The 25790-nt window shown below is 37.7% G+C and overlaps 1 protein-coding gene across 2 annotated transcripts in view; it reads left to right on the top strand.

Annotated features, from left to right (window-relative positions):
• The window catches only part of GALNT1 (polypeptide N-acetylgalactosaminyltransferase 1), an 87346-nt gene that overhangs the window by 34742 nt on the left and 26814 nt on the right, over positions 1-25790 (top strand). For both annotated transcript variants that reach the window (XM_075084404.1, XM_075084405.1), the window contains 2 exons: positions 8617-8845; positions 15421-15595. In XM_075084404.1, coding sequence (XP_074940505.1) covers positions 8707-8845; positions 15421-15595 — 314 coding nt within the window. In that variant the 5' untranslated portion in view covers positions 8617-8706. The remainder of the gene's footprint in view (positions 1-8616; positions 8846-15420; positions 15596-25790) is intronic.

Raw genomic sequence — 25790 nt, 5'->3', positions numbered from 1 at the left:
TCTTCAGCCATTAATTATTGTATTCTGGGGATTTATGAGCTCGGTGCATTGCATACACTGACATTAAAATCTTCTCTTGCTGCTGTTAACAGAAGCTTTTAATTCGTGAATCGCTCATTGTCTTCATGCTGCCTGTGGTACTCGCTGATGAAAATACTGCCTGTATTCTCTAGCTGGCTGTTACTTTAAGTCAAGCACACTCAGTAGCTCTCCCAGAGTGTGTCTGTGAAGTAGCTATGGCTTTAAAGAGGAATGTTTTCCCTCTGTCAGCATCTGACGTGTCAGTAGCCCAATTTAAGACTACAGTTGTTTCAGGAAAAGAAATAACTGTCTGTTGGCTTATAAATCTACTTTCCTAAAAGGATTGCCTATTCTGTGGCTGTCAGGACAAGCAATATCTGCTGTTCAATGTAAGAAGGAAAAGATGTGAATAATGGGGGTTTGAACTTACCTGCCAGTACTGTGATACCCAATAACTTAATGCCTATGCAAAAACTTACTGCTATTGGCTTCACTATATATCTGTGTATTCCTTTCGTTATGTGTTGTAATTAAATTGAACTAATGATGTACTCCTAATATTTGAAGCAGTACTATAAAAAGATGCATAGGCGTCTTTTATATAGATCGGCAATATTAAATAAAGTCTACTGATTGTTCACTGGGCATTACAGAAGTGTATTTTAAATCTAAAAGTAGTTGTGAAAATGGAAATGTCTGAAGGATCCCTGAATAAGCCTCTCATTAAATAATGTTCATTCAACCTGGAGAGCAGATGGAAAAATGAAATTGTTGCTTCAGTCGTTTGAAAGCTACTTTAAAGTCATAGAACAGGAGTCTAGTGAATCTCAGCTGTTTATATGACAGCAGTAGTCCATGTACTTTTATTGTATTCTTGGTTTCTGAATTTCAGCTATCATCTTGAGCTCTTGTAATATTTACAGTGATATTCTGATAGGGAATATTTTGTCTCCCTCCTGGATCAATTTATTCTCTTTCTTGTATAGCAAAAATAGTTGTAAAAAAGAATGTAAATCCAAAATCTGTGGATTAAATTGGTTTTGAACTTTTATTTGATTCAAATATTGTTCATCTGGTCCTTTGAAACCTTGCCCATTGCAGTTTCTTCCTGCAAGCGATATAGGGCTTTCTTAAAGTCAGTCTAAAAAAATATTGAATACAACTGGGGGGGAAAGGTAACTTTCATTATTTACAGAACTCCTCAAATCTTTGTTTCTGAGAATAAATCTGTTGGGAGAATATGGCATTAGGGGAATCCATGAGTGTGGATATTTGTTTTGGGTTGTGTTTGGTTTTTTGGGTTGTGTTTTTCTTTTACTTCTGAAAGACCAACTTAAAAACAGAAGAAAAAACCCATCAACAAAAAAAAAGAGGAAGAAAAAGAAAATCCCACCCTAAACACTGAGCTGGTATGGAGGAGTTTTATGACAAAGGTCTGGCATCTGTGTTTGCTTCTGGAAGCAATTAATTTAAGTCTTTTCACTTGTATTCATTACTCTTCTATGAATTCCAGGATGGAAGAGTGGGAGTAGAAAGGACTGCTTCGATTGCTGCGTCCGGTCCCCTGCAGTGGTCTCCTGTAAATCCACAGGGCTCTGCTTTGAAACAACATCTTTGTCAAATGCACAGCTCTCTCTGCCCTTCCCTTGTAAAATACTGGTGCATCGTACAGTGGTTTCTGGTTTTTTATCTAAGGAGAATACGTAAATGATGCATCAAAAAATCTCATTGGCCTCTTATCCATGACTGGGTGACAGTGGCAGCCCACAGCGTCACCCTTATGCGCCTTTGCTTTATTGAAACTCTTCAGCTGGTAGCAAAGTTACATATTCCAATGCATACTATTGAATGCATTTTATTAAATGTAGTCTCGATTTTCTTATTCCAGTTCACAAAACCATATTTCTTCTTACCTTATCACTTGTTCCTTTTTAACGGCAATATGTTTTGAGATTGCCCATCTAGATCTAGCACCAAGATTATTAAAGAAAACAATTGCCAGATTATTGCAGGTGCATTCTTGTCAGCCTACTAAGGTATTTTTATGAGCCTTTACAGTCTTTCTTGTAATCATCTCGTTTATCCATATTATTTTTTGTATTAATCCTGATCTTCCTCACCTTAAATAAGTTTTCTGTGTGGGAGTTATATTTTAAGAGTTTTACACTAGCTGAAAGGAGTAACTTTGAAGGCAGTTACAGGTTGAAATTTATGCTGTTTTCTAATTTTATCAAAATTGTATTGCTTTTATTCAACTTCTGATCTATTTATATCCCTGATCAATCACTCAGTCTGTTCCAGAAACATTTGCATTATTAATATACTATAGACTGTGTTAATTACTGCATTAATTTATACTATGTTAATGCAGTATTAATATACTTTGTTATATTAAACTAACCATATACATCTAGACAACTTGCTGTCCTTCTGAATATCCTTGCGTTTGTCTGTTTCAGCTGGTATGTGTCATAAATTACCAGACTTTTCTGCTGTCATACTTTGAAGTTTCACATGGCAGATCTTTCTGGGGCCTACAAGAGGGGATCATAGAGGCCATCCTGGTTTTACCAGAGTAGGTAATCTCAGTTGGTTTTATTTCTTCTTGAGTTTGATAGTCTCCATGTCCTTGTCCCCGTTGCAATTAATTTGCACCTATTTCATCTTTATTAAATGGAGATAAACTATATTTCTAGTACAATTAATATTTGGGCCATGCTAGGTAGTTCTTAATCTGCAAATGATCAGTTTTATTTGAATAGTGCTGATTAGGAGGAGAATCAGGAAGGACTGTGTAGTAGTGGGAACTGCTTGAAAGCATTGACCAAATGCTTGCTTGATTTCTTGGAAAATTTTGAGGAGGTTTAATAAAGATAGTACGATAGTACATGCTGCTTACAAGCTCATTTGAGAAACTGTTAAGCACTAATTTGCAAAATTATAAACTGTTTTCAGGAGTCAAATGACTGTAGTTAAGATGTTTCTGAAAAATATAGGTACTAAAATAGCAATGTCTTTTAATATTCTTGCAGTAACTGACAGAGCAGCTTGGTTTTTAAAAATGTTTCTACTCTGTTTAGAAATGTCATTTCCTTACTATATATCAGTAGAAGTAATTAGAACTAATCACAGAAGTTTAGAGGTTAAGTAAAGACTTCTTAGATAAGGTCCCTTGCAACTCAAACTATTTTATGATTCTAAATTGGGAGAATCAGAGGTTCATGTGCACAGTGACTTAGTTGCATACAGTTATAAACAATTTGACAAAACTGTGGATGGAGTACATACCTGTTGTTCCATTTCTGACATTGCTTTTCTATGTGATGAGCTGGATTTTCATCTCACAAGAGCTTCTACTTTTATAAACATATTTATGCGTTCTAATTTATCTGTAGGAAAGCCTTTATGAGCCAATAACTTCTGCCTTTTGTGTATGAACTTCATCCTTGTTTTTCAAGTGTTGTCAGCTGCTCCTATGTTTCTGGTTTTTGCTTCCTTCATTCCAAGGCCTACCAGTTTTAGAAACATAATAGGTTTTTTTCAAATGGTCATTTTAAAAAATTGACTTAAGAATTGAAAATTCACTTCTAATGAATTCAAAGCTTAGTCTTCCTACACAGAGAAAGAATAAATTTATTTTGCTGACCTACATTTCTCAGATTTTTCTGAAGAGTAGGTTTGCCTTTAATGAATTGTTCTCATACTGCTCAGACTAGTATGGTGTTTTCTTTCATCGCTTCTTTGGAACTTTACTGTTGCTGAGTTGTACTGAACATGTGACTCTTGAATACTAAAACCTTTCAAAATCTGTTAAACAAGTGTAGCCCAATGAAGAGTATTTCTCTTATATTAACTTCTGAACAGCAGAGTACTGGCATCCTTGAGCTCCTGAATATTTTTTTGCCTGATAAATTTTGCCAGATGCAGTTATGTTTCTATGAAGAAGACACTGAATACACCTGTTTTCTACAGGTGATGGATTGACCCTCTGATGTGAATGGTTTTATATATTTGCTTTTATAACATTGAAACTAGGTGACACTTTTTATCCTCAAACTGACCTGTTTACTGGTGAGCTGATGGTAATGAGCTCTCTGCAAACAAACAATAGAAGCAATTTAACAGACCTCTCCTTAAAGCAAGCTGCCCGGTTGGTCAAGTATGACATGCCCTTGATGATTCTGTACTGTTTGTTCGCAATTGCCCTTTTGGGGTTTTTTTGTGTGTGTGTGTGCAGGTTCCAGGAGGATTTGTTCTATAATCTTTATAGGGACTGAATGGAGACTGACTAGCAGATGGTTCTCCAGAGCCTTCTTTTCCGTCTTGATAGCTTTTTTCCTACTCCCGAGGCAACAGTCTGGACCACCATCACCTTTCAGAGATGATAGAGAATGACCCTGCAATAAGATTGGTCTGTACCCTCAGATGCCTCCTGCTTGGTGCCATGGAATTGCACACGTTCAAGTAGCTTAAGAGATCCCTGACTCAGTCTGTCTGTACTGCATGTGAAGCTTCACTCCCACAGACTCTGCCACTAGACTCTGGTCTGGGTCATCCAGTAACAAAGGAGGCAAAAAACACACTGAGTATCTTAGCCTTTTCCATACCCATTGCCACCAGGTCTGCTGCCCCACTGAGCAGTGGACCTGCGTTATTTTCAGCCTTTCTTTTGCTAGTATCCTTACAGATGCCTTTCTTGTTCCTGCTCTGGTTTCTTCCAACCTTGAACTCGAGGGTTCCCTGAGTGCCTCCCCACACGCTCAGGGGATGTTTCTATATTCCTTCAAAGTAGCTCCTCTTCCAATTTCTATTATTGCAGTAGTGCAAGAGCCTCTCCATGATGCTGCTTGCCTCACTTCTTCACGCAGAACCTGGCCAGCAGTCCTCATTCCCCAAAGCAGGTTCTGTGGTCTTAGAAGCCTGCCTTTGACACCATCCGTGCAGCCAGGTGTTGATAGGGTGTGTTCACTCCTGCCTGAATGTTGTCCTCCCACTTGACCAATTGAGGAGAGCAGTATCTGGGTCCCTGGCCTGCTACACTCGACCCACCCCAAGCTCTGCAGTCATGGCTCATGTGCTCAGGTTCACACTGGGCAGGATCATTGATACATACATGAATGAACAGCCAAGGGGCGATTGTCTAAGAGCTGAAATTGGGCAGACTCACCTGTCTTTCAGCAGCAAGCTAGGCAGTATAACTGTTCTGGAAATGTACATCTGCAGGCTTTCTTTCTGTTGCCACAAGTCACTAATTTCCTGGATTTGTCCCTCACTCAGTGCACATCTTGGGAATCTCCATCTACTCATCCTTTGAGTGCAACGCCTAGCTGTCTCTTCTTCCTTGTATCATGGGGCTCAGACTTGTGGTGCTGCAAGGTCTCTGTGAAGACCTGTTTGCTTACTGTTCACCCTTGCTCATGGTATACCAGTCTGCCCAGTTTGTCCTGTAGCTCCTTCCACTGAAGAACCAACACCTCAGGCAGGACACCCCTCCCATGAGTGAGACCACCACCACTGCTGCAGCACCAGGGAGGACCTAGTGTTTTCTACAGCCTGAGCCCTGGATGGTGGAATCTTCTTCCAGAGGTCTGTCTGGGTCAAGACTCTGGTATGCTAAGAGCAATTCAGAAGAGTTCCTGGGCCCTTCTGCTTAACTACTGTACTGCCTGATTTTTGCTGGTAAGCAGACAGTGGAAGTGCTGTCATACACCATATTTTTACCATTGGCTTTAATTCATGAGATGGTGAGAGCATTTGTCTAAAGGTACAGGGAAGGGCCTTATTTATGGTACCTGGTGTATATTGAACTTTGCATTGCTGCCTCTTGATCACTTCTCTGACCCTCAAAGGATTAAGAGGGTTCACAAAGTCTCTTTGACATTTCACTGGACTCTCAAAGGAATTTCTTGCATTAGAAGCAGATATACCAGCCTATGCATTTTAAAACACTTGCTATAATTGGTGTTTCTATGGACAGAGCCTAGATAACAGTTGTCTTCCTGGTGTCTTGCTAATTTGAGGACCCCTACGCACTGTGCTCCTGTGTTTTACACTTTTTTTTATAGCATGATATCTCATAAGTCTGAACTTCAAGTCTGAGATTATAAGAAATTATTTAGTTTTCTTTTAAAAGTTTTTTTTAACTAGCATTCATTTTCTTTAGGTACAAGCAGGGTGGCGGTATGACTTGGTTCTTTGCCAGATCATTTCTGTGGTGTCTCGATTTAGAGCAAAAGAAGAAACCTATTGTATGGAGAGTTTAAGTACAGTCGTACCATGCCAGACAGATTTTGTCTGTATACAGTATTTGTTTGCGCTACTGGCTGATAGCGCATATCTAGGGAAGAGAACGGGAAATTGTAATGATATTTCCTTGCTGTACTCTCCTAGCATGCAGTGACTTGAGGTTCACAGTCAGGGACTGCCTGAAGTAGGGGTGAGGATTTGGTATTTAATAGCTGATGAATAGACTTGCAGCACTGGCAGCGTGCTGTGGCAGGCAGTTCCCCTGCATAACTACACATTGTGGGGAATACCTTCCTTTTGTTTTTTTGATGTCTCCCTGCTAAATTCACTTGATTTGTACCAATACAAAAGTAGGAGTAACAGGCAACAGTTGTTTTCTACTTACCATCTCCATACAGCTTTTGATTTTATAGACCTGCCACTTGATTTAGGTTACATATTTTCCAGTCGGGAAGAATGCTACTCACTTCACTTACATCTTATAATGAAGATATTCCTTGTCTTCATCCTTTCGCCCTTCTCACTTGTCCTTTCTAAGCCTTCTGTATCCTTTTTGAAATGGCAAGACTTAGATGTTCATAAAACACTTGAGAAAGCAGATACTGTGTAATGGCGTAGTGATGGTTTGGTTTCTGATGGTTTTAAAGCGCTTTATAGTGCAAGTCTGAGATCCAGAGTTCAGGCCCATCCTTGTGTCTATTTAAAAAAAACACACCCAAAAACCCAAACAACCAACCCCTAGGATTTTTTTGTAACATTGTCACTTAACGTTTCATTGTAATTTCATTTGCTATTTTATCATCAAGTTGTTAATTACAGATACTTTCGCAGTTCTTCGTTTTATGTAGTCATCTCTGTATACCAGAACTATATAGGTGCAAACTGAGATAATTCCAAACAAAACTCTTTCTTGGATTTGATGCGCACCTATGGAGGAAGCACAGATGTACACGCCCTTCTAGCCTTGTACAAGTGGAAGGCTACAGGCTCCTATATTGCTAGGCCATCCAAACTGATGCTACTTAAGAGTGTAGGCATGCATGGAGACATGAATGTCTCTGCTGCCAGTGTAAAGAAATAAGCTGTATTTAGAAGAGGGATGTCATAGTATTTTCCCTCAAGAAGCGGTGAGGCAGGAATGAAATTATGACAAATACTAGAGGAAGTGTAGTCTTAGTGATACAGGTTTTCTTGTGAAGTTTTTGCATAATCATGACTTATTATTAAAATTCTCTTTTCCAATAAATTCTTCAGTTTAGGCTGAAAGCATGTAAGAGAAACTGTGTGTATGTCTATTTAAAAATTCTAGTGTGTTTTTGAAGGATCTTAGTTTATTTCATAAGTTAAGAGTGTCTGCAGTCCTGTTTTTTAACTAGTAAGCTATTTCCACTGGGAAATACTTTGGGGTACTTTTTGTTGAAACACCTCAGCACTGGTGAGGAACCTTTTGGTTAAAAAAAAAAAAATTAACCCCCCGTATCTTCATATAAGTGAGCAAATCCAAAGCTGTTCTTGAATCTGCCCTACCCAATCATCAGTCATGGGAATAAGAAGTCCTTGTAACAAAATTTGCGTGTAATTTGAGTAGGACAAAAGAGAATTTCAGAGGTTGGCATTCTAAAATTTTAATATATACATGTTGAAAAATTATAGAAGTTTGCTCTGTAATCAACCATTGAACTATTAAAATAACTTCAAGCATCAGAATTATTAATTGGTACCTTTGGCTTTGAATGCCTAGTAAGTGATCATGGTGGCTTTTGTGTATGTTCTTCACTTTGCTTACTGTTTACTGTAAGGGATCCTTCTTTACGTTTGCTGAAAGCAGGCATTTGTCTTTGTGACGAAGGTGTAATGTGTCATTGGACTTTATGTAAAATACAGGCATTTGTAGGCTAGAATTCCTAGTGATGGGCCCAGAAAGTCAGCAGGGACTACCTGGCAGGAGCATGAGGAGTATGTCGTGGGCCTCACACAGCACAGATTGATACCTTGCTTCCTGAAATGTTCCTAGGCTTCATTTATTTAGCTTGTTCTGATTTCCAAAGGGTCCAGAGTTCCTTTTAATTTCATTAGATGTGCCTACCCTCTTCTCCAGTGGCTCTGCAGAGCACTCTGTTTTGGTCGCTCATTTTAATGTTTCAGGTCATGAATGTTAACATAGTGAAAGACTGGAGCAATGCTGCTTTAATTGATCCTGTTCCCTTAATCTCATTGAAGTGCATAGAACACTCATTTTGATATGTACAGCATTTGGTAATTGAATTGTTACCTTTAAAATGTAGCTAAAATCTCTAGTTTTAGCTGCTGTCCTTAGTAACTTTTTGACTTTTTTCTTTTTTGTTCCAGATATAGAACGTGGTCTCTCAAACTGGATTAAAGAAACCTGTTGATATTTTTATTTATACTTTTTTATTTTTGTATTTGACTTAAAGTGCCATGAAAAAATTTGCATATTGCAAGGTGGTCCTTGCCACCTCTTTGGTTTGGGTCCTTCTGGACATGTTTCTATTGCTGTACTTCAGTGAATGCAACAAATGTGATGAGAAAAAAGAACGAGGCCTGCCTGCTGGAGATGGTAAGTTTTCTGCCTGAGTAATCTTCAAATTATGCTCATTTAAAATTGCATTCCTTTTAAACATTGGATTTTCTTTTTGCCCCAGCAATGTAGCATTGCATCAGAATTTAGGTGTTGTGGAATATTCAATGTTTCTTTGAATGACTAGGAATTAAGCATGTTGCCTGAGATGTATGTTGCAGACTTAAATGCTTACTTAAGGTGTAGAATTTTTAGCAGAAATGTATATGAAGAATAATAAAACTATGCAGCAAGCAGGTCAGGAATGTAAGCTATGTTAACATAGCTGAAAGGATGTTCCAGGTTTCCATCAGTGAGGAAGCAAAGGCACTGTTAACCTCACTAGACTTGGAGGTAAAACAAACCAAACAAAGAACAAAGCCTACTTGTCCCCCTGCCCCTGCCAAAAACCCAAAAGAAACCCCCTCCCCCAATCCCCCCCAAAAAACCATCAAAAAACCCCAAACCAAAACACCCCCAAAACCAACCAGAAACCCACCTAAGCAAAAATTTGGCCAGTGACTATAGCAATAAGGGAACAGTGAATGTTGTAATGAAAATAAATTTATGAAAATAACTAGAATAAACTTGGATGTAGAAGTGACAAATATGAGGGTGTGTGTATATATACACACATATGCACATGCTTATGTTTGTAACTTTTTCTTTGAATTGAGAGTTGTATTATTCAATACTAAAGCTCTTCAGATGAGCTTTCAGTTTTGTTACTGCCATTGTAGATTTTGGGTTGCAGTTACATGAGCTGAGTGTGGTTTTTTGAAAGGCAGTACCACTCACGTTGCCAACTCTATTTTAGGGAGGTCATCATAGTTGGTCACATGGGCTAAAGGGTTGGTGCAGGGAGAATTCTCAGCCCTGCAGTGTCTCAGCACTGAGGAAGCTACTGCCATCAGTTCATTTGTGAAACATCTAATTTTGTAGCATGGTGTCTCACTGGAAAGGCTGTGCCCATATGTTTTACTGCTGCTGTAGGAAACTTATGCAGTGATGCTCAGTGTTAAGTCTGATCAGCCAGCTGTATTCAAGATTGTTTCCATCGCAGACTTTTTCACCTGTGACGTCTGGCATGGACAACTTTGACCTCACTGGGAAATTTTTCTGAAATGTTTTAACAATGTTGCTCTGCTACAGAATAACACTGGGGAGATGTTTAGGAAATGTTAGTTTTGTTTTTCCCATGATGAAAACAGGCTGATAAATCTCCACAGAGAACAACGATGTATAGGAATGTAGAATTTCTGTGCTTAATGCCTCTGAACTGTTGTTTCCACAAGGGCATGCAAATGTTTTGGAGAAGTTATAGTTCACCTGAGTTTTGCAGAAAGGACTTAAATTTTCAGTTGCTTGCATTTCATCCTTTGGGTTTCTTTTCCAATAAGCAGGAAAGAGACAAGAAAATGAATGAGGGTTATGTAGAAAGTACATCTTGTACAGGAACTCAGTCTTTTCTCTTTTTTTCTTATTGTCTTCAGAAGTTGGGAAATTTTCTTGAGGATAAGATGATGACTGATATTATGGTGTTAAGGAATGGATCCATTTTTGGATTCCCACAAAGTTTTTACGTGATGCTAAGCAGATAACTTATGCCAGGCTTCTTTAGAGCTGTCTTGCTAACAGGATTTCTTTGCTGTTGGCAAGCAGCAATTGAAGTCAATATATGTCAGACTTGGTTTGATCTATTGATGATGTTGAAAGTTCAGATGACTTGACACAAAGTCATTGAAAGAAATCCTTCAGGTGAGGGGAAAAATGCTGGTTTTAAAGATTAGTATTATGACTAAGTTTTACTTAGCTTAGTACAGTCTTCATTCTGGCCTTTCTTTAACCTTTGTGTTTAAATGCCTGATATCTTTTTAATATCCTATTGGCTTGTAAACAAACAAACCAACCTCAAACCAACCAAACAAAACTTTGTGTATAGTTGTGTACATTTTCCTTGGGTTTTTTTTGAACAGCTGACTTGTAGTAAGGTATGTGCAGAAATATGTCTTCTAGAAACCATGGTCATAGTTGACACTGACACTTTCTTTTAACCTAGTTGCTTGCCTGCTCTTAGATATTCTTATTTGTTCCAGTAGTTTACTGATTTGGAGCTCATAATGGATCTATTCTCACTCAGAATGCCTAGAATCTCCTCAGATAACATTGAGGGTATTTTTTCTGTGAAGCTTTTCCCAATCTGCTTTTTCACTTCACTTTTTCCCACTATTCATTTTCATAATTGATTTTGTTTTCTTGGTTCAGCATAAATTATGTAAGTGTTCTGAATTTAATAGTCTCTTTGTCCATGTCACTCTGGTATATAGCTTCTCTTTGCAATTTGTGGAAGAGTTCCATGGCATTTAATGAACCTACTTGACATATAAGTATGTTTTTTCTGACGAATTTGTAAGTTTATTTTAGGCTGTGCTTGCCTAGTTGGAAAAATTAGTCTTTAGGTATTTCAGCAGGAGGAAAGGATTTTGAGGATAATTTTGGACAGTTCAGGCTTTCATGAAGTTAGAAGGATGTTTTCCTTAGGTTTTTAGTACAGAAAATGGAGGGAATTTCTTTTTCAGAATGAGACTTAAAACCATGGTCTAAATTGCCTTTGGGCAATCTTCCTGATTGGTACTGATAGCATAATATACTAGTACATTAAATCATGAGCTTCAGCTTAGGTGTCTAATATTGGATTGTCATATACTGCTGTATATTCTTACATATTGCTCAAAATAAAAAAAGTAAGGCAGTGTGAATGCGAATCTGGAAAAACCTGTGTACGTGATTATGGGGAACTGTAAGATGAGTGGGATAAAAGTCTTTGTGGCAGCTAGCACAGAGATTGAGGGTTGGTAGTTGACATGATGTGGGTGTGGAGATGAGGGGACAAGAAGTGAGGTGGAAAATGGACAGGCATTTACCAGGCTGTGAGAGAGCTGGAGTGGAGGTGTTTGGGAAAAGGGGTCCTGGCATGATGTCTGGGTAGTTTGGGATCATACTATTTCTCCTCTGGTGACTCTAATTGTGTGGGATGATTTGGCTGTAGGCTTAAGCTTTTGCCCACCCCCTCCACCATGGCAGAAGATGACAGTAGTAGCTTCAGGAGGTAGCCTGGGGAAGTGGGATCAAAACACATAACAGCATTGATTCCAGCATCCATCCATGGTGGCTGGGAGGGAGCCTATGCTTGTCCTGGCTGATACTGCTGCTCTTTCTTCTCCCTACCATGATGACCCCAGAGAGGGGGTAGTAGGTCAGGAGGAAGCTCCCTCCAGTGCTCAGCTCTGAGGCTGTCTCACCCACTCTGAGCTTCTCAGCTGACCTGGATGGTGTATACCTCTTGCCCAAACCATCACAGCTATTCTTTCTATTGGCACATCTTCTGGGTGGTGGTTCCCTTTTTGTAATTACTGATGGTTTATCAGTTGAGTTCACAAAGAGTAATAGCTGATGATGGAAGGCTGTTACTGTAAGTTTAAAGGCTGTTATGAGTTGGAAAGAAAAATCACTGAACCTCAGAAAGCATCACCTGTGTTATGTAGAAGTTTTTTCCAAGCCTGAAATTCATAGGAGTTTATTTGAGCACTGTTGTTTCCAGACAGGGATTCAGCATTACAACTTAGATTTCACAGCCTGGATTAGAACTTACTGATAAGTATAAACAAGTTCTAGACTTCAAGAAAGGGTTGAAGCTGTTCTCCAACAATACAAAAAGGGACCATTCCTGTAAACAAGAAATTCCTGGGTAGTACTGTGGTTTAACTAAAAGATTTTTTTTGTGTGTAGCTCTGTCTTATTTCTGTAAGAATCCTGTATGTCAGCTCTGAGGTATTGACTTAAATGAAGCTCGAATGAGTCTTTCCTTATCCCCAGTTACAGGCTTCTTAAAGGTATGACTGCAAAGGAACTTCCATTTTTGGCACTCGATGCAGTTTCTAAACACTTACAAAATAATTTTTTTCCTTTCTTTTCCCTCAAGGGGCATTTTAGAAACCCTGAAAAAAAATCTTTCAGGACTAGGATTGGTTTTGCAAGAGTCTTGTGATCTCAGCTACTTGCTATTTACAATCTCTTCTTGGGGCAAAGACAAATTTAAACTAGGACCAGTCATTTTTGTCAAGTGCCAATCAAGGCCTTGTGTTCTGAATTTTGAGCTCTTTGGTAAAGATGGAATATCGAAGTTGTGACTCAGTTCTGAATACTCTCATCTGCATAAGGAATTCCTAAGAAGAAGAGTAAGCAGATTCAAGATATAAACCAGAGAATTTGTATTTTAAAATAGGAACTGTTCATCATAAATCAGTCTTGTTCTATTAAGGCCGAGGTGTGTGTAAGAGGCAAAGCTCTGAACTCCTTCCTGCAAAACAGCTTGCTTGTAATTGTGGTGGTTCCTCCAAAGGCGATTTGACTTGGTGTTTTGGTCAGTTTACTGTTGTTGTGGCCCCTAAAGACATGTCAGGGAGGAATCCATCTCTCTTTCTGTCTTCAGATGGTCTTAGATTTTGAAGTATCTGTATTTAATCAGGCATATTGCCTGGTAAAAGGAATTTGCAGTCTGTAGTCCATAAAGAGTTCCTGACTTTTAATGAAGATCAAGACATCTTTGAAACTCATGGTTTACTGACACAAATGAGGAATGTCTGTGAAAACAGCACTAGATTTCCTGTTGCATCAGGTGATGATCAAGTCATTAATTAAGCTCTGAAACTTGTACTTGTAAATTAAATTACTGTTTGTTAGACAGGTACTGATGACATACTTCTACAGTCCTTCAAAAGAAATATTTTTTCGTAGTTAACTGACAAAAGAGCACTGTAGTCTAAATATTTAACCTTGTGTATTAGTCATTTTGGGAGAATGTTTTTGTTTTGTGTTGATATGACAACTATACTCTTGTGAAAAACGGGTTACTGTAAATGCAGAAACCTGAGAGATGATGGTTAACACTTATGGGAAAGTCGTCTCTGTTCTTGCACGCCAAGCTTGCCTGTCTTTGCACTTAGTGAGTTCTGTAAAATTTCTCTGGATCTAGTTAGCTGTTGCTGGATTTTTCTGCAGGAGAAAGGGAGTACTTTATTTAGGTAGAATGTGTAATCAAGTAGTCTAAGTTTCGTTAGCAAATATATAATCAACTGATGAATTTGTGGAATTTGTACACCTGGATCCAACTCACTGATGTGCTAAACTAGCATCTAACAGCAGTATCTGCAGATGTGGAAGGTGAGTTTCAGTTATTTTAGCTATTCAGTTTAACTGGTTTAGTTAAAGTTAAGAAACAACTGGAAGTGCAAATGAAACAGGAAATTCTTTTCTCTTCTAAATAGCAAGTATGGTACAATAAGACATTAACTCTTGAAGGTGAATAATCATTTTTTAACATTTTTCAGCATATAGCTATTACTCTGATAGCTTTTGTTTAATCGTTTTGGGTATGTTGAACACTTGTCACTTAATTTTCTGCCCAAGTGAACCTGTATACTAACTGCTGCACACATAATAAAAAGTTACGATAGCCTATGTGATAAAACCAAGCTGAATAAATAAAATTAAGCCCAAATAATTGCCTTATTGCATACCATAATTTTATGTTGATTACTCCCAAAAGGCACAAATTCTAATTTAAAAGGTTATGTAACTGCAAATCAGCAAGTTCTGCTATGGGTTCAACCTTTTCTTTTTTAGGAGGCAAAGATGCAAAGCAAACTGTTTGCTCATTTTAGCCCACAGTTAAAACAAGCACATAAATGAAGCTGCTCAGGATGCTCTTGGACATACTGATTCTATCAATTTTTAGTGGCTGGCTGGCAACTTCTATTATTATATAGGTGAACTTGCAGTCCAGGGGAGTTTGGTAAAAAGAAAGCATCTCTGTGGTGGGAGGCTTTTCTCTGATGAATGTTACTGCGTTAATGCAACTAGTGCAGTTGCTTCAGGTACTTGAAAATGAAAGTGTCTCAAGAAACACATTGTGCTTGTAACCAATTAATGCTAAATGCAGACTAGCAAAATGTTTCACTTATTAGTAAGTATATATTTTGTCTTAATGTTTCAGCAGGGATGGAAGGATTGGGGTTTTTTTTAAACTTTATTTTTATTCTTCACATGGTTATTTGCTCTTGGCATAAGCTTGAATTACACAGTGCTATCCTAGATGCAAACTGAAGATAGTTTGAAGCTGGGCTTATTACTGAGGGCTTTGGTGCTGTAAATGCCAGTGTTGTTCTGTCAAAATAAAAATATGGAAATAGATGTAAAGTTAGAATTTTACTTTAATCTTTACTAAAATCCCTGTAAAGGAAAATTCAGCTTTTCTTGAAGAGCTTGTGTGTGAAAGAAAAAGGGCTATAAATGCCACCTGTTCCAGATGTTAACAGTAAAATCAATTAGGACATGATGATGGATAGATATAAACCCTTACCGTTTTTTCAAACAAATTTTGGTGTTGAAGAATAGCACTTAAACCTGGTGTGTTTAGAACTGTTCTAAACAGGAACACTCCCACAGTGTAAAATAAAACATAAACAAACAAAAGCAAGCATAAAAATAGTTACCAACATTTTATTTATTCTTAGTTCCAGAACCAATACAAAAACCACATGAAGGACCTGGAGAGATGGGGAAGCCTGTGGTCATTCCGAAAGAGGAGCAAGAAAAAATGAAAGAAATGTTTAAAATAAATCAGTTTAACCTAATGGCAAGCGAAATGATTGCACTCAACAGATCTTTACCTGATGTCAGGTTAGAAGGGTAAGTGCTTTAAGTTGTATTAAAAATATACTCTACTTAAATAAAGAATATGCAGAGTGATCCAAAACAAGAATTCAGTTCTGTAAGATATTACTGTTGAAGTGAAAAGTAGGAGGATTTCCTGTATATATTGTACGTACTTGTAAAATAATATTAAACAGCAGAAACCAGTTTTCTTCAGTGGTGTTTAACTTTGAATCTGATTGCAAGTATGAAGCCCGTTTGGGGAATAGAAATTAATTTGGTTGAAGGAAAACAAAGTTAACTTAAGACTTGTCATTGCAGGAAAAAATCACTTATTTGAAAAATTCGTGTACTGCTTGTAATGAGGCAGACTGAAATTCTGCGTTATATGAAATAGAAAAGACTTGATGATGAGAAAGAAATACTATAAAAATTTCTTACCTCATGAAATGTGTAAAGCCTCATTTAGATTGCATTATAATATTTTTTAATATCCATCTGGTTTGGTTTTGATCTTGCCTCTGAAATATTGAACCTTTCAGAGCTATTTGAGTCATAAGTAATTAAAAAGAAAATTGTAGCCTTGTTTTAAATAAAACAAAGATTGCTTTACTATCCTGGGTTTACTCTGGTAGGGTAGCTGATGAATCCCCCACCCCCAACCCCTCTTGTTTATGAAAGGAACTCTCAAGCTAAATGAAGCTCATCAAACAAGATTTTCCTACTCAATTATCTGCATTCTCTTGCAAGAATCAGATGCTATAGAAACCCCATTTCTTTAGAAGCTCTGCTGTTGCTTCTCTATACATAAGGCCTAGCTACTGGATTAACTTGTTTTCATTTCCTACCTCAGAAGATATTAGAAGAATGAGATGAAGCGTTGACTGCTTTTCATTTTTAATGATAAAGAGCTGGTTTGTAGGTACCTTCATCTATAGTAATGATTGTGATTCTATGTACTGTGCGAGTTCCTGATAGTGCTGGTGTTCTTAATTGAGACATATTTTTTCAAAATATGATTTCATAAGTTTGGATTAATGTAAATTTTCAACCGATTTTCAGATATTAGTCAGATTTTATGGTCACTACTTGCCTGTTTCTCAGTATAGTGGAAGAATGCAAATCATAAAGTTACAGGGTTTTTTTTCCAAAACTGACAGATGTTGTTTGGGGTTTTTTTTCCTGGAAGAGCCAAATGGAAGCAATTAACAAAACTTTGGGGAAATTATAGTTACAACTGTGGGTTATTTGGAAGGTAAACACGAGTAACTTTCCATTATGACCCTGGAAGTATGGAATAAATATCACCTGTTTACTAGCATTCATACTGAAAAACTTGCATTTATATATTCTACCATTTTTATAGTGTAACTACAAAGATAAAAAAAATTTGTGTGTCTAAAAAGTTGACTTAATCATAGGCTTTGAAGTCTAGGCTTCGAATTAACCAAAAATTGCAAGAGAAATTTTAACAAACTATTAAAAAATATATTACCTAAGCATCACTCAAGCTTTTGCAGACAAATGAAGTTACAATTTTAAAATCAAGTTGAGGTGTAGGAATTGTGTTACACACTTGGCCATGCATTGCAGTTACTGTGTTTTGCAACAAGATATGTGTTATAAATTTAGTAACGTTGCATTTGTTTCTCTTTTCCATTTGTATGGACTTAAAAACTGTTGCTATAGTGTGTGTGGGAAAATAAAATCTTAGGACAAAATTTTAGGTAAGGTCTCAGGGCAGAATTGGATTTTCTGTGTGTGTAAATTGCTGCCAACAATTTTAACATTTATTGGCTGTGTGCATCTTTAGTAGATTTTGAGAAAAAAATGGTCCCTGAAAAGCTCTCTCTTGTCACCTTTTCAGTATGTACTCTGTAAGGTCACACTAATTAAGAATTTGGGGAGTGTGTTAGCATTTTCCCAGTGAATTTGAGAACAGTACTGTGTTTACAATGCAAGGATATCTTAATTCTGTGTGTAGATTAATATTACTTTCCAAGAACACTGTAGCCATTTTCAGAATTGTGAAAACTATAAATATGCTCTGAATTTGTATGTGTCTTATGAAAGTATTTATCTGATTAGTCAAAATACTCACATGATCAGAAACAATTTCTGCTACGTTTGTGGAATTGCTTCTGTTGTAACTTGTTCTATCTATATCTCTGCTAATATGGAAATAGTTTGGGGAGAAGGAGAATAGGTAATTTCTAATCATTCCTTACCACATCTATGTGCTTACAGCACAGCTGCCAGTAGCACTTTCAGTCAAGGTTTTGAAAAAGCCGGATATGTTCAAAGGCACGCTTAGCTGTTCAACCATGTAATTATTTTCTTCTCAGGTTTTGTGGGTTGCTTCCTTTAATGTGGTGCGGGGGGAAGATGTGACTATTTCAAGTCCTATAATTCTCTGGTATGTCAGTTCTTCTGAAGTACAGAAGTCTGTAGAAGTTTTCCCTCATGGTTAATCATTCAAAAGCTGGTAGAATTAAGCATGCCAGAACCAATTTGCCACATGTATTTAATGGGGATGGCATAACCTGACAGCTGGAGAGCAGCTTTTGAAGTAGTCTAAATTATCCTTCACGTTAATTTCTGGTTCTGCCAAAACCCTCTGTCACCTGTGCAAAGACAAGCATGTTTGTGTACCTGTTCGGTCCTCAAGGCAGTGAGATACCTTCATGGGTTACATGTTCTCACACGTCTGCCCTGAGGTGTTCCTAGGTTAATCTCTGCAGATGACCCACCCAGGGCATCATGTTGATATTTTGGCCAAGAACTTTTGATTCCTTGGAGAACAAAAATGTGAGCTGTTTTAACTTCTGGGCACTTCTCCAGCTCAGGGAACTCCTCAGTATGAGACATCTACAGCAGTTGAATAGTGTGTTCTGCTGAGTTGTGCCCCAGCTGTATTAATAGGTTTATTTTTATTATTTGGAAAAAAATACTGAGTCGCATAGATGTCTTTAAAATCATTCACATATGCCTGAAATGCTTGTAATTTTGTGTCTGCAAACAGGAGCATTATTCTGCTTATTATTCTCGCTGTCCCAGCTAAATGATTTGCTTAACAGAAAAAACTAAACCAGAAAAAATTTTCTTTTAGCCTGGATACTTCCACGAATCTGGACTGTGGTATGTTAGTGTAACTAACTGATCTAACTGACAGTGCCACGTCTGGAGTGATGTTGCTGGGGAGCGAGCAGCTGGGGATAGCAGGTTGGTTTTAAGTTGTTAATAGAATAGTTCTTGTAAGCACATCTTGTTCTGGTTTGTGAATCAGTCATCAGAGTGGGAGTTGATTCACAGTTGTCAAGAAAATATGCAGCTGTGGGCTTGACATGACAGCAAAGAGTAAAAGATGGGTGACTAGGAACACTAGAGTCTTGGCTTGATTTTGCTGAAGACAAGGGAGGCAATGAATAAAATAGGTGGCAATGAATAAAATAGGTGTTCAGCTGTGTCTGTGTGTCTTAGACTGGTATTCAGGCTGGACAGTGGTGCAGTTAGATGCATGAAATTTGATTGTGTTTTATGACTTGGTTTTGCTGTCAGTGCGGTTTGAGGTGACTTGGAAGCTGCTTTGTAAAATGAAGAATGAGTACTGTGTTCTAAGGCTGAGCTTTCCAGGCTGTAGGCATTATTTAATAATATGTGGAATATATAAAACATCTAAGGAGACATTTGGTTCCCTGGTGTGAGAGTTTAAGCCTAATTCTGACTTATTTACACTAGAAAAGAGCATCTTAAAACACTCTCCCAGGCACAAGTGGTCAACGCTGGAAACGACAGAGGCATAGTGGGGATAGTATAGTGTTGTTCATGTAAGCTCTGGTCCCAACTGGACCTTATGATACAGCACTAGGAGATGCCCTATTTTTCAGGTTGCAATTCCTTGGAAAGGTAATGGACAAGGGCTTGATATGCCAAGGAAACCTGCAGCAAGGAGGGAGTGTGGATAGCTTTGAGATAGGTCAGCAACCCTTTCTTCAAGGCTGCAGGTGCTGTAGAACTTGACATAAAAGAATTTCCCTGTTGTTTTGTTCCTTACCCTTAATTCTGGCAAAATTATACTATCAGACATCTTATTATACTTCAGCTAGTTTTACATAACTTTTGGGATCTTTTAACTGTCATTTTCTCAAGCTGTCTATATTTAGGAAGTAAGTATGTTGGGCTTTGGGTGGTATAGATAGTGTTACGGTATAATCAGAATTCTTAGCCAGATGGCCCTACGTATTTGAGTGAACTGGGTCTAAATTAATATGAACTATGACTTCAGCCACTTAATAGAAAAGTTCGATGCAGGTATCTAACCAAGACCTTAATTTTTAATTAGTACAGTAATGTGGTCAGTTTGAGTTGTTGTTGAAGGCTTTTTTTTACTTAATCAAACTTGCTCAGTTTTTACTTTCACAATCAGGAGGAAGTAGACAATTTTCTTCTGTGGTTTAAAGCCATTCTTCTAAGTCTAACTTACATGAATGTTGTGGAGTTTATAGCAGTTATCCTGGACATTTTTGAGTCCTTCACGTGACTAATTCTGTCATCTCTTTGCTTAGAAAGAACCATATTTAGATTTAGGCACTGTTAATTATATGATACGATATAATGCTTTTCAGTTATGGGACTGCAATCTCGTATTCATATGTGAGCTTTACAAATCTAGTGTTGATTTTTAAGCCTGAAATACACACGAGACTACACCAGAACTTGCATTTTTGAATTCTCAAAAGAAATTGATTTGCTGTATACTTTCAGATACTACAGTTGAATCATAAGATGACACATTCATAAAATTTACGCAGGTCCTGGGTGAGGAAGATAGTTTGAGTAAACCTGTTAATGGTAAAACTAGTAAAGGCACACATGGAGGAGTATGCTCTTGGAACTCGTGTGTGACATTTTATGGGTTTTTTCAATGGAAGCACTTGAAGTATTTACTTCTGTGTGAGGCTTATGAAGGTGTGCTCTCTTGAATTATTTTAATTCAAGAGAAGAGCTAAGGGGGTTGTATGCATGCTACGCGTAATCTGGTGTAAATGTGGACTGCAGCCAAAGGAATTCTTCTTACTGCTTCAGTTTGTACTGATCTGATGATTGTGTGGCCTTTGCGTTCACTGTCTGGATTAAAGATTGCACACCAAAAAGAAAAAAACTATGTTGTTTTGAATCAGCAAACTGAAGCAACACACTCAAGCTGTATGACTACCAGGTGCAGTGCAAAGAAGGGGATGGGGCAAAATTGTAGTGATGAAAAGTGGGATTATTGCTTTTGGCAGCAGCCCACAGTTGCACCAGATGAGGTGGAACATCAGGTGGGGAGAAGTTTTCTTACAGACAGCATGTATTAAAATCCTCATGAGGTCATGGGGATGTAAGTAGCTCCGTAAATTGTGATATGCTTTGCAAAATTTTGGTATCCATTTAGCTCAGGTCATAGTGATGTACAAGATAAAAAAAGAGCAAGATTGTCAGCATAGGTGGTGGAAAACTTGATAAGTTCATTCAACAAGCTAGAAACCTGCCACCTATAAAGAAAGTCTACTGATCTGATGACCAGCGATGTAACTTTCGGCAATGTCACCCTGGAAGTCTGAAAGCCTGTGAGGAATTAAAGACTTTACAATTGTTTCAAGGAAGAATATTTTTTCACCTGGCTTTTGTGGCGCATGTAGCTTGTTACTGGCCCACTGTAGAATCAACATTTGGAGATGTTCTTGTTCATGTTGACTTAGAGTAAGCTGGAAGAAATTACCTATAAACCTTTTTCCTAGAGAAAGACTAAAGGGGGAAAAAAGTAACTTTAAAAATCAGCTTGCTTCCTGTAAACTTTTTTATATATAGACATATATATAGACACACACGTATATATGCATGCATATATACGTGTGTGTCTATATACACACACGCACTTGGCAATCTCATTCTCAGTTATGAGTATCTTCCACTTTGGATGAGCAGCGTATCCTGAACTTCATTCAAACTGATAGGTCAAGTATGGAAAATAATTTGGCTAAAGAACTTAAGGTTCAATTTCAGTCTTTGAGGACAGAATTGTTTTTGCTTCTGTCAAGAGATGCTTTCCTGTGATTGCTTTCAGGATAAGGAAAACTGTCAATTGCAGCTGATTATTTTTGTGAAATTCTGCTTGAATTCTGTAACCACAATGGTTTTAAGGACCATTTTGGATTTTGTTTCCAGGGTCTAAAGAAGATTTCTACTTGACTCATGAGATAATGCGACCTTTCTTATATCCAAATCTTTGAGATCAGAAGAAAGGAAAATTTCATACTCTTGATGTCAGGTAAATTATGTAATACTATTGAAGGCAGACATTAAGCAGGCTGGATGGAAATCTTTAAATAAGGGATTTGCCTGCATTCCAATCACCTGTTCAGAAAGATTAATTGGATTTGTGATATGAATTACAGAAATGAAGACCTCTTTCTAAATCTGGTTTGATTGGAAGAAGCAGCTTCAGGGGCAGCGTGAAGTTTTGTTGCAACCTTATCTGTGGTGCTTTTCTTTTTCTGTGACCACAAGTTAAAGTAGTGGTTGTATGCAAAGTCTGTGCAGTGAACAGTGGTTTGGCATGTTACAACAGTCAGCGATTCCATCTTTCTCAACAGTATTGCTTTTAGCTGTGCTGTTTCTGTGTGAAAACTAGATCTTTATCCAACTCAATTGTCTTCAATTTGAGGGCTTGGGATATTCTTAAATTTTATGTCAGAAGCAGATTTATTAACACCCTTGTTCATAATGATATCATGAGGCTGCTGCTCACATCCTGGAAAGGCTAAGTCAGCGTTTACCAGAAACACCACTTGACTTGAATGCTGGTAGTTCTTGCTGTAGTGTTTTGACACTTTCTCTGCCACCCCTGTTACAGGGCGTTGTCCTCTGATGGAAATGTAGGTCAGTCTCAGCAGCTTCAGTGTGATGAGTCTTATTTCAAAACTGTTTTCATCCATGATTTAAGTAGGGATGAGTTTTTGTGTTGGGCATAGCTGTGCCTCAGGTTTGTTATGTTAATTTTATTGAAGGCTACAACTTATGGCAAACGGACAGGTATCAACGGAGAACTGACATTTTATGGCACTACAGTGATACTCATCAGATATCAGTAGTTAAAGCCTGAGGTTTCATGAGAAGAGTTCAGACTTTCTGATTTTCTCCTCTGTCGATCTGGCATTAATTTTGGTAACCTTAACAGAAAATAAATGTGCATTTTCAAGTCTAAGGATACAGGTACTTACTTTCAGAGGTTCCAATAGATTTTTAATACCGAAGAGTATGTTGTTTGTACTGCATCAGTAATAGTAAACAGATTTATTACAGGGGCTGCGCTGTGTAGCGTTTCCTCAAAACTTCAGCTCTAATGCAATTTTCAGCAAGACTCAGATTACTCCGTTGTGAAACTTCAAGATCTGGGGTGCGGTTTATTTATAACTGCAGCATTTATTTATAATTGTTTTGTAGCATGCAAGATAAAAGATGATACTAAATTTGTAAGATGACTAAGTATGTGTTCTCCCCTGCCCCAATATGTTGCTAGTACAGCTTTCAAAAACGCATTGACACTGCATTATCATACTGCACACGCGAGCTCCGGTCTGAGCTCCACTAGGATTTCCCAACTGTTCTGTTCGGTGCACAGGAGATGCTTTTGCTTGTGTTCCATCTCTGTCCTTTATCAGAGTGCTCTGGGCTGTGTGCCCTGGGGTAGAAAACAAGGATCACGTATATGTTTTACTGCTGTTAATGTTTTTGAGCCACTGCAGATTATTGGTCATGCTTTGTTCCTATGAAAGGCTGGTGGAATCTGGGAATAAAATTGTTATCAGGTGTAGCAAATATGGCTAAGGTAGCATCTAAGTCTATTGATTTTTTTGTTTGTTTGTTTTTGTTTAGGTAAGCATGAGTGGCCTCATTTTGCAAATTTCATGTTCTGAAAAAAATAGTCTGATGTTAGTTGTCCTCTCAATGCTCCCCTGTGGAAAATAACCTGTTGGCAGCATCAGATGAGGCAGAGATCTGCCCTGTAGTATTTAGAAATTTAGCATCTATTTCTAATGCAGAATGTAAACATGACGCTATCTCTCTAGAAAAATGACTTTTTTCGTTTTGCCCCATGAATGAGGTTTTCCTCATTGTGTGTCACTGCATAAACATTATGGTAGTGTATAAGTGACTTCCTGTAAGACCCTTACTTTCTTTGTAGCTTTTTCGGGGTGTGATTCTTTAACCTGTGAAACAAAAGTACGTAAGAGCTATCAGGATATTAAATTCTGGTTTATTACATTACTTTCAGAAATGATTTAGCATTACTTTGAAGGGTATGCAAACAGATCACTGCTAACACTGTAAATACTTGTCTTTCAAGATATGACAGTACTACACATGTGAGTGTGATTAAGTAGCACTCAATCTTTGGGTTTTAGGAATAATTTCTAAGCAAATTGATCCATTATTACAATTTTATAGTTTTGATAAAATGCCTCTCTGTCTCTGGTGCTGATGGTTAGAGCAGGTAAGCCTTGTTGATCTCAGAGTTGGGCACTGAGCAGAGCAGATAAATATCAGAAGAATTTCACCTTCTGAGGAATTCAAATGAAGGATCTTGTAAGATCACCTAGTAGATTTCTTCTGACCTTGCAGTGAAGTAGGTTTCCTCTCATTCCTTTGCTGGCATGAGAGAAGGGAGGTTTCCAGTTCTGCCACAAGTGAAGTAGGCAGTGCTGACATAGGAAGTGCAAGACGAAGGGTTGTCATCTTTCCTTGCAAGATTGTACTGAAGCAGCATTTAAACTCTGAAATTTAATAGCTTAATTTTATTTGGACAGAATTGCCTTACTTGATGTTTCTTCGAGGTTATTTTTGTAATGTCTCCTGTGGACTATTTGTACCCTGGGCTGAAAGAGAAAAGAGGAAACCAGTTTGTTCAGAGGTTCTTCATGTGCATTTGAAGTAGCATCAGGGAGTTTTCAGGTGGCTATACACAATGCATTTAATAAAATGTTCCTTGAGATTTTTTTCTAAACATCTCCCTATCTAAAAGGTGCAGAGCTGCTATATAAGATTCAATTAATATCTTCACAGAAAAGTCACGATAATGGAGAAGATTAACATGACTCATAGTTGCCTTTGGCCTTCCATTTTAAAAACTTTTGTAGTGGATTTAAACATTTGAAATCAGGCTACAGGATGTTAGGGACAACTACTTGTATTTATTTTGCTGTCACTGTTCTTACTTAGCAATGTCATATACACATATGCTAGGATATGTCCTCCTTCCTTTGCATGTAGTGCGTTAAACTTGAATTTAAGTTATGAAGGATTTGGACCTGTTACACTGCCTTGTGCTCTTGGGGAGATATGGACCTATGAGTAATTACGTAGTTATAAGGGACCAAGCCAAAGTATTTTGAATATACGGTGCAAAATTGCAAAAAAGAGAAATTCTGCAAAGAATGTGTATGAGCATCTTACAGAGGTTGGAGCAGAGTCATGTTTTTATAGTCCAGTGGCTCCTTTGTTAAAAAAACTTAGAAATAAAGCTTGTAAACTTAATTTTTTTCTGAAATCTGATTTTGGTGGGGCAATAAAGATCTTGGATAACTTTATTTCCTAATTAATTTGCCATTTTACTTTCTAATTACATGAAAGCAAGAAACGAAATATCAGGGAAGAATACAAGGCTAATGCAGCTGAAGTTGGGGATTTCAATGTATGAGAGGGAGACTTGCTATGAAATAAAGAACATTACTGTTTTGAGTATTGGAATGTGTACATCAAGAAATGTAAACTAATTAGGCTTTTTGTCTTGATCATACTTTAACAATCTGGCCTATTCTTTTTCTGTGTCTTTAGGTAATAGGGCAGTAAGTCTCTGCTTGCATTTAAAATGTCTGACATTTTTGGGGACTTTCCACAATCTAAATAATATATGGAGTCACATTAGCCAAGAGTTTGCATGATGAATGCCATAGATTAAGGAAAGGATGATGCATTCCATGTGAAGTAGACATTCTCAGCTGCTGTTTGGAGTCTTCATTAAATTACTGGAGATGGTATGCCTTCCTAATATTATGCACTCAATTTTAAAACTGTTTGAGGCATGATCCAACAAAAGGAACATAATGTATTAGTAGTGAATTAAAATTCAAATTGTCCTTAATTCATACCCTGTGTGTCATACCCCTCATGGTTATATTCTGCTACTAAT

Source organism: Phalacrocorax aristotelis, chromosome 2, assembly GCF_949628215.1.
Source record: "Phalacrocorax aristotelis chromosome 2, bGulAri2.1, whole genome shotgun sequence".
NCBI lineage: Eukaryota > Metazoa > Chordata > Aves > Suliformes > Phalacrocoracidae > Phalacrocorax > Phalacrocorax aristotelis.
This window is presented reverse-complemented; position numbering and strand designations above follow the sequence as displayed.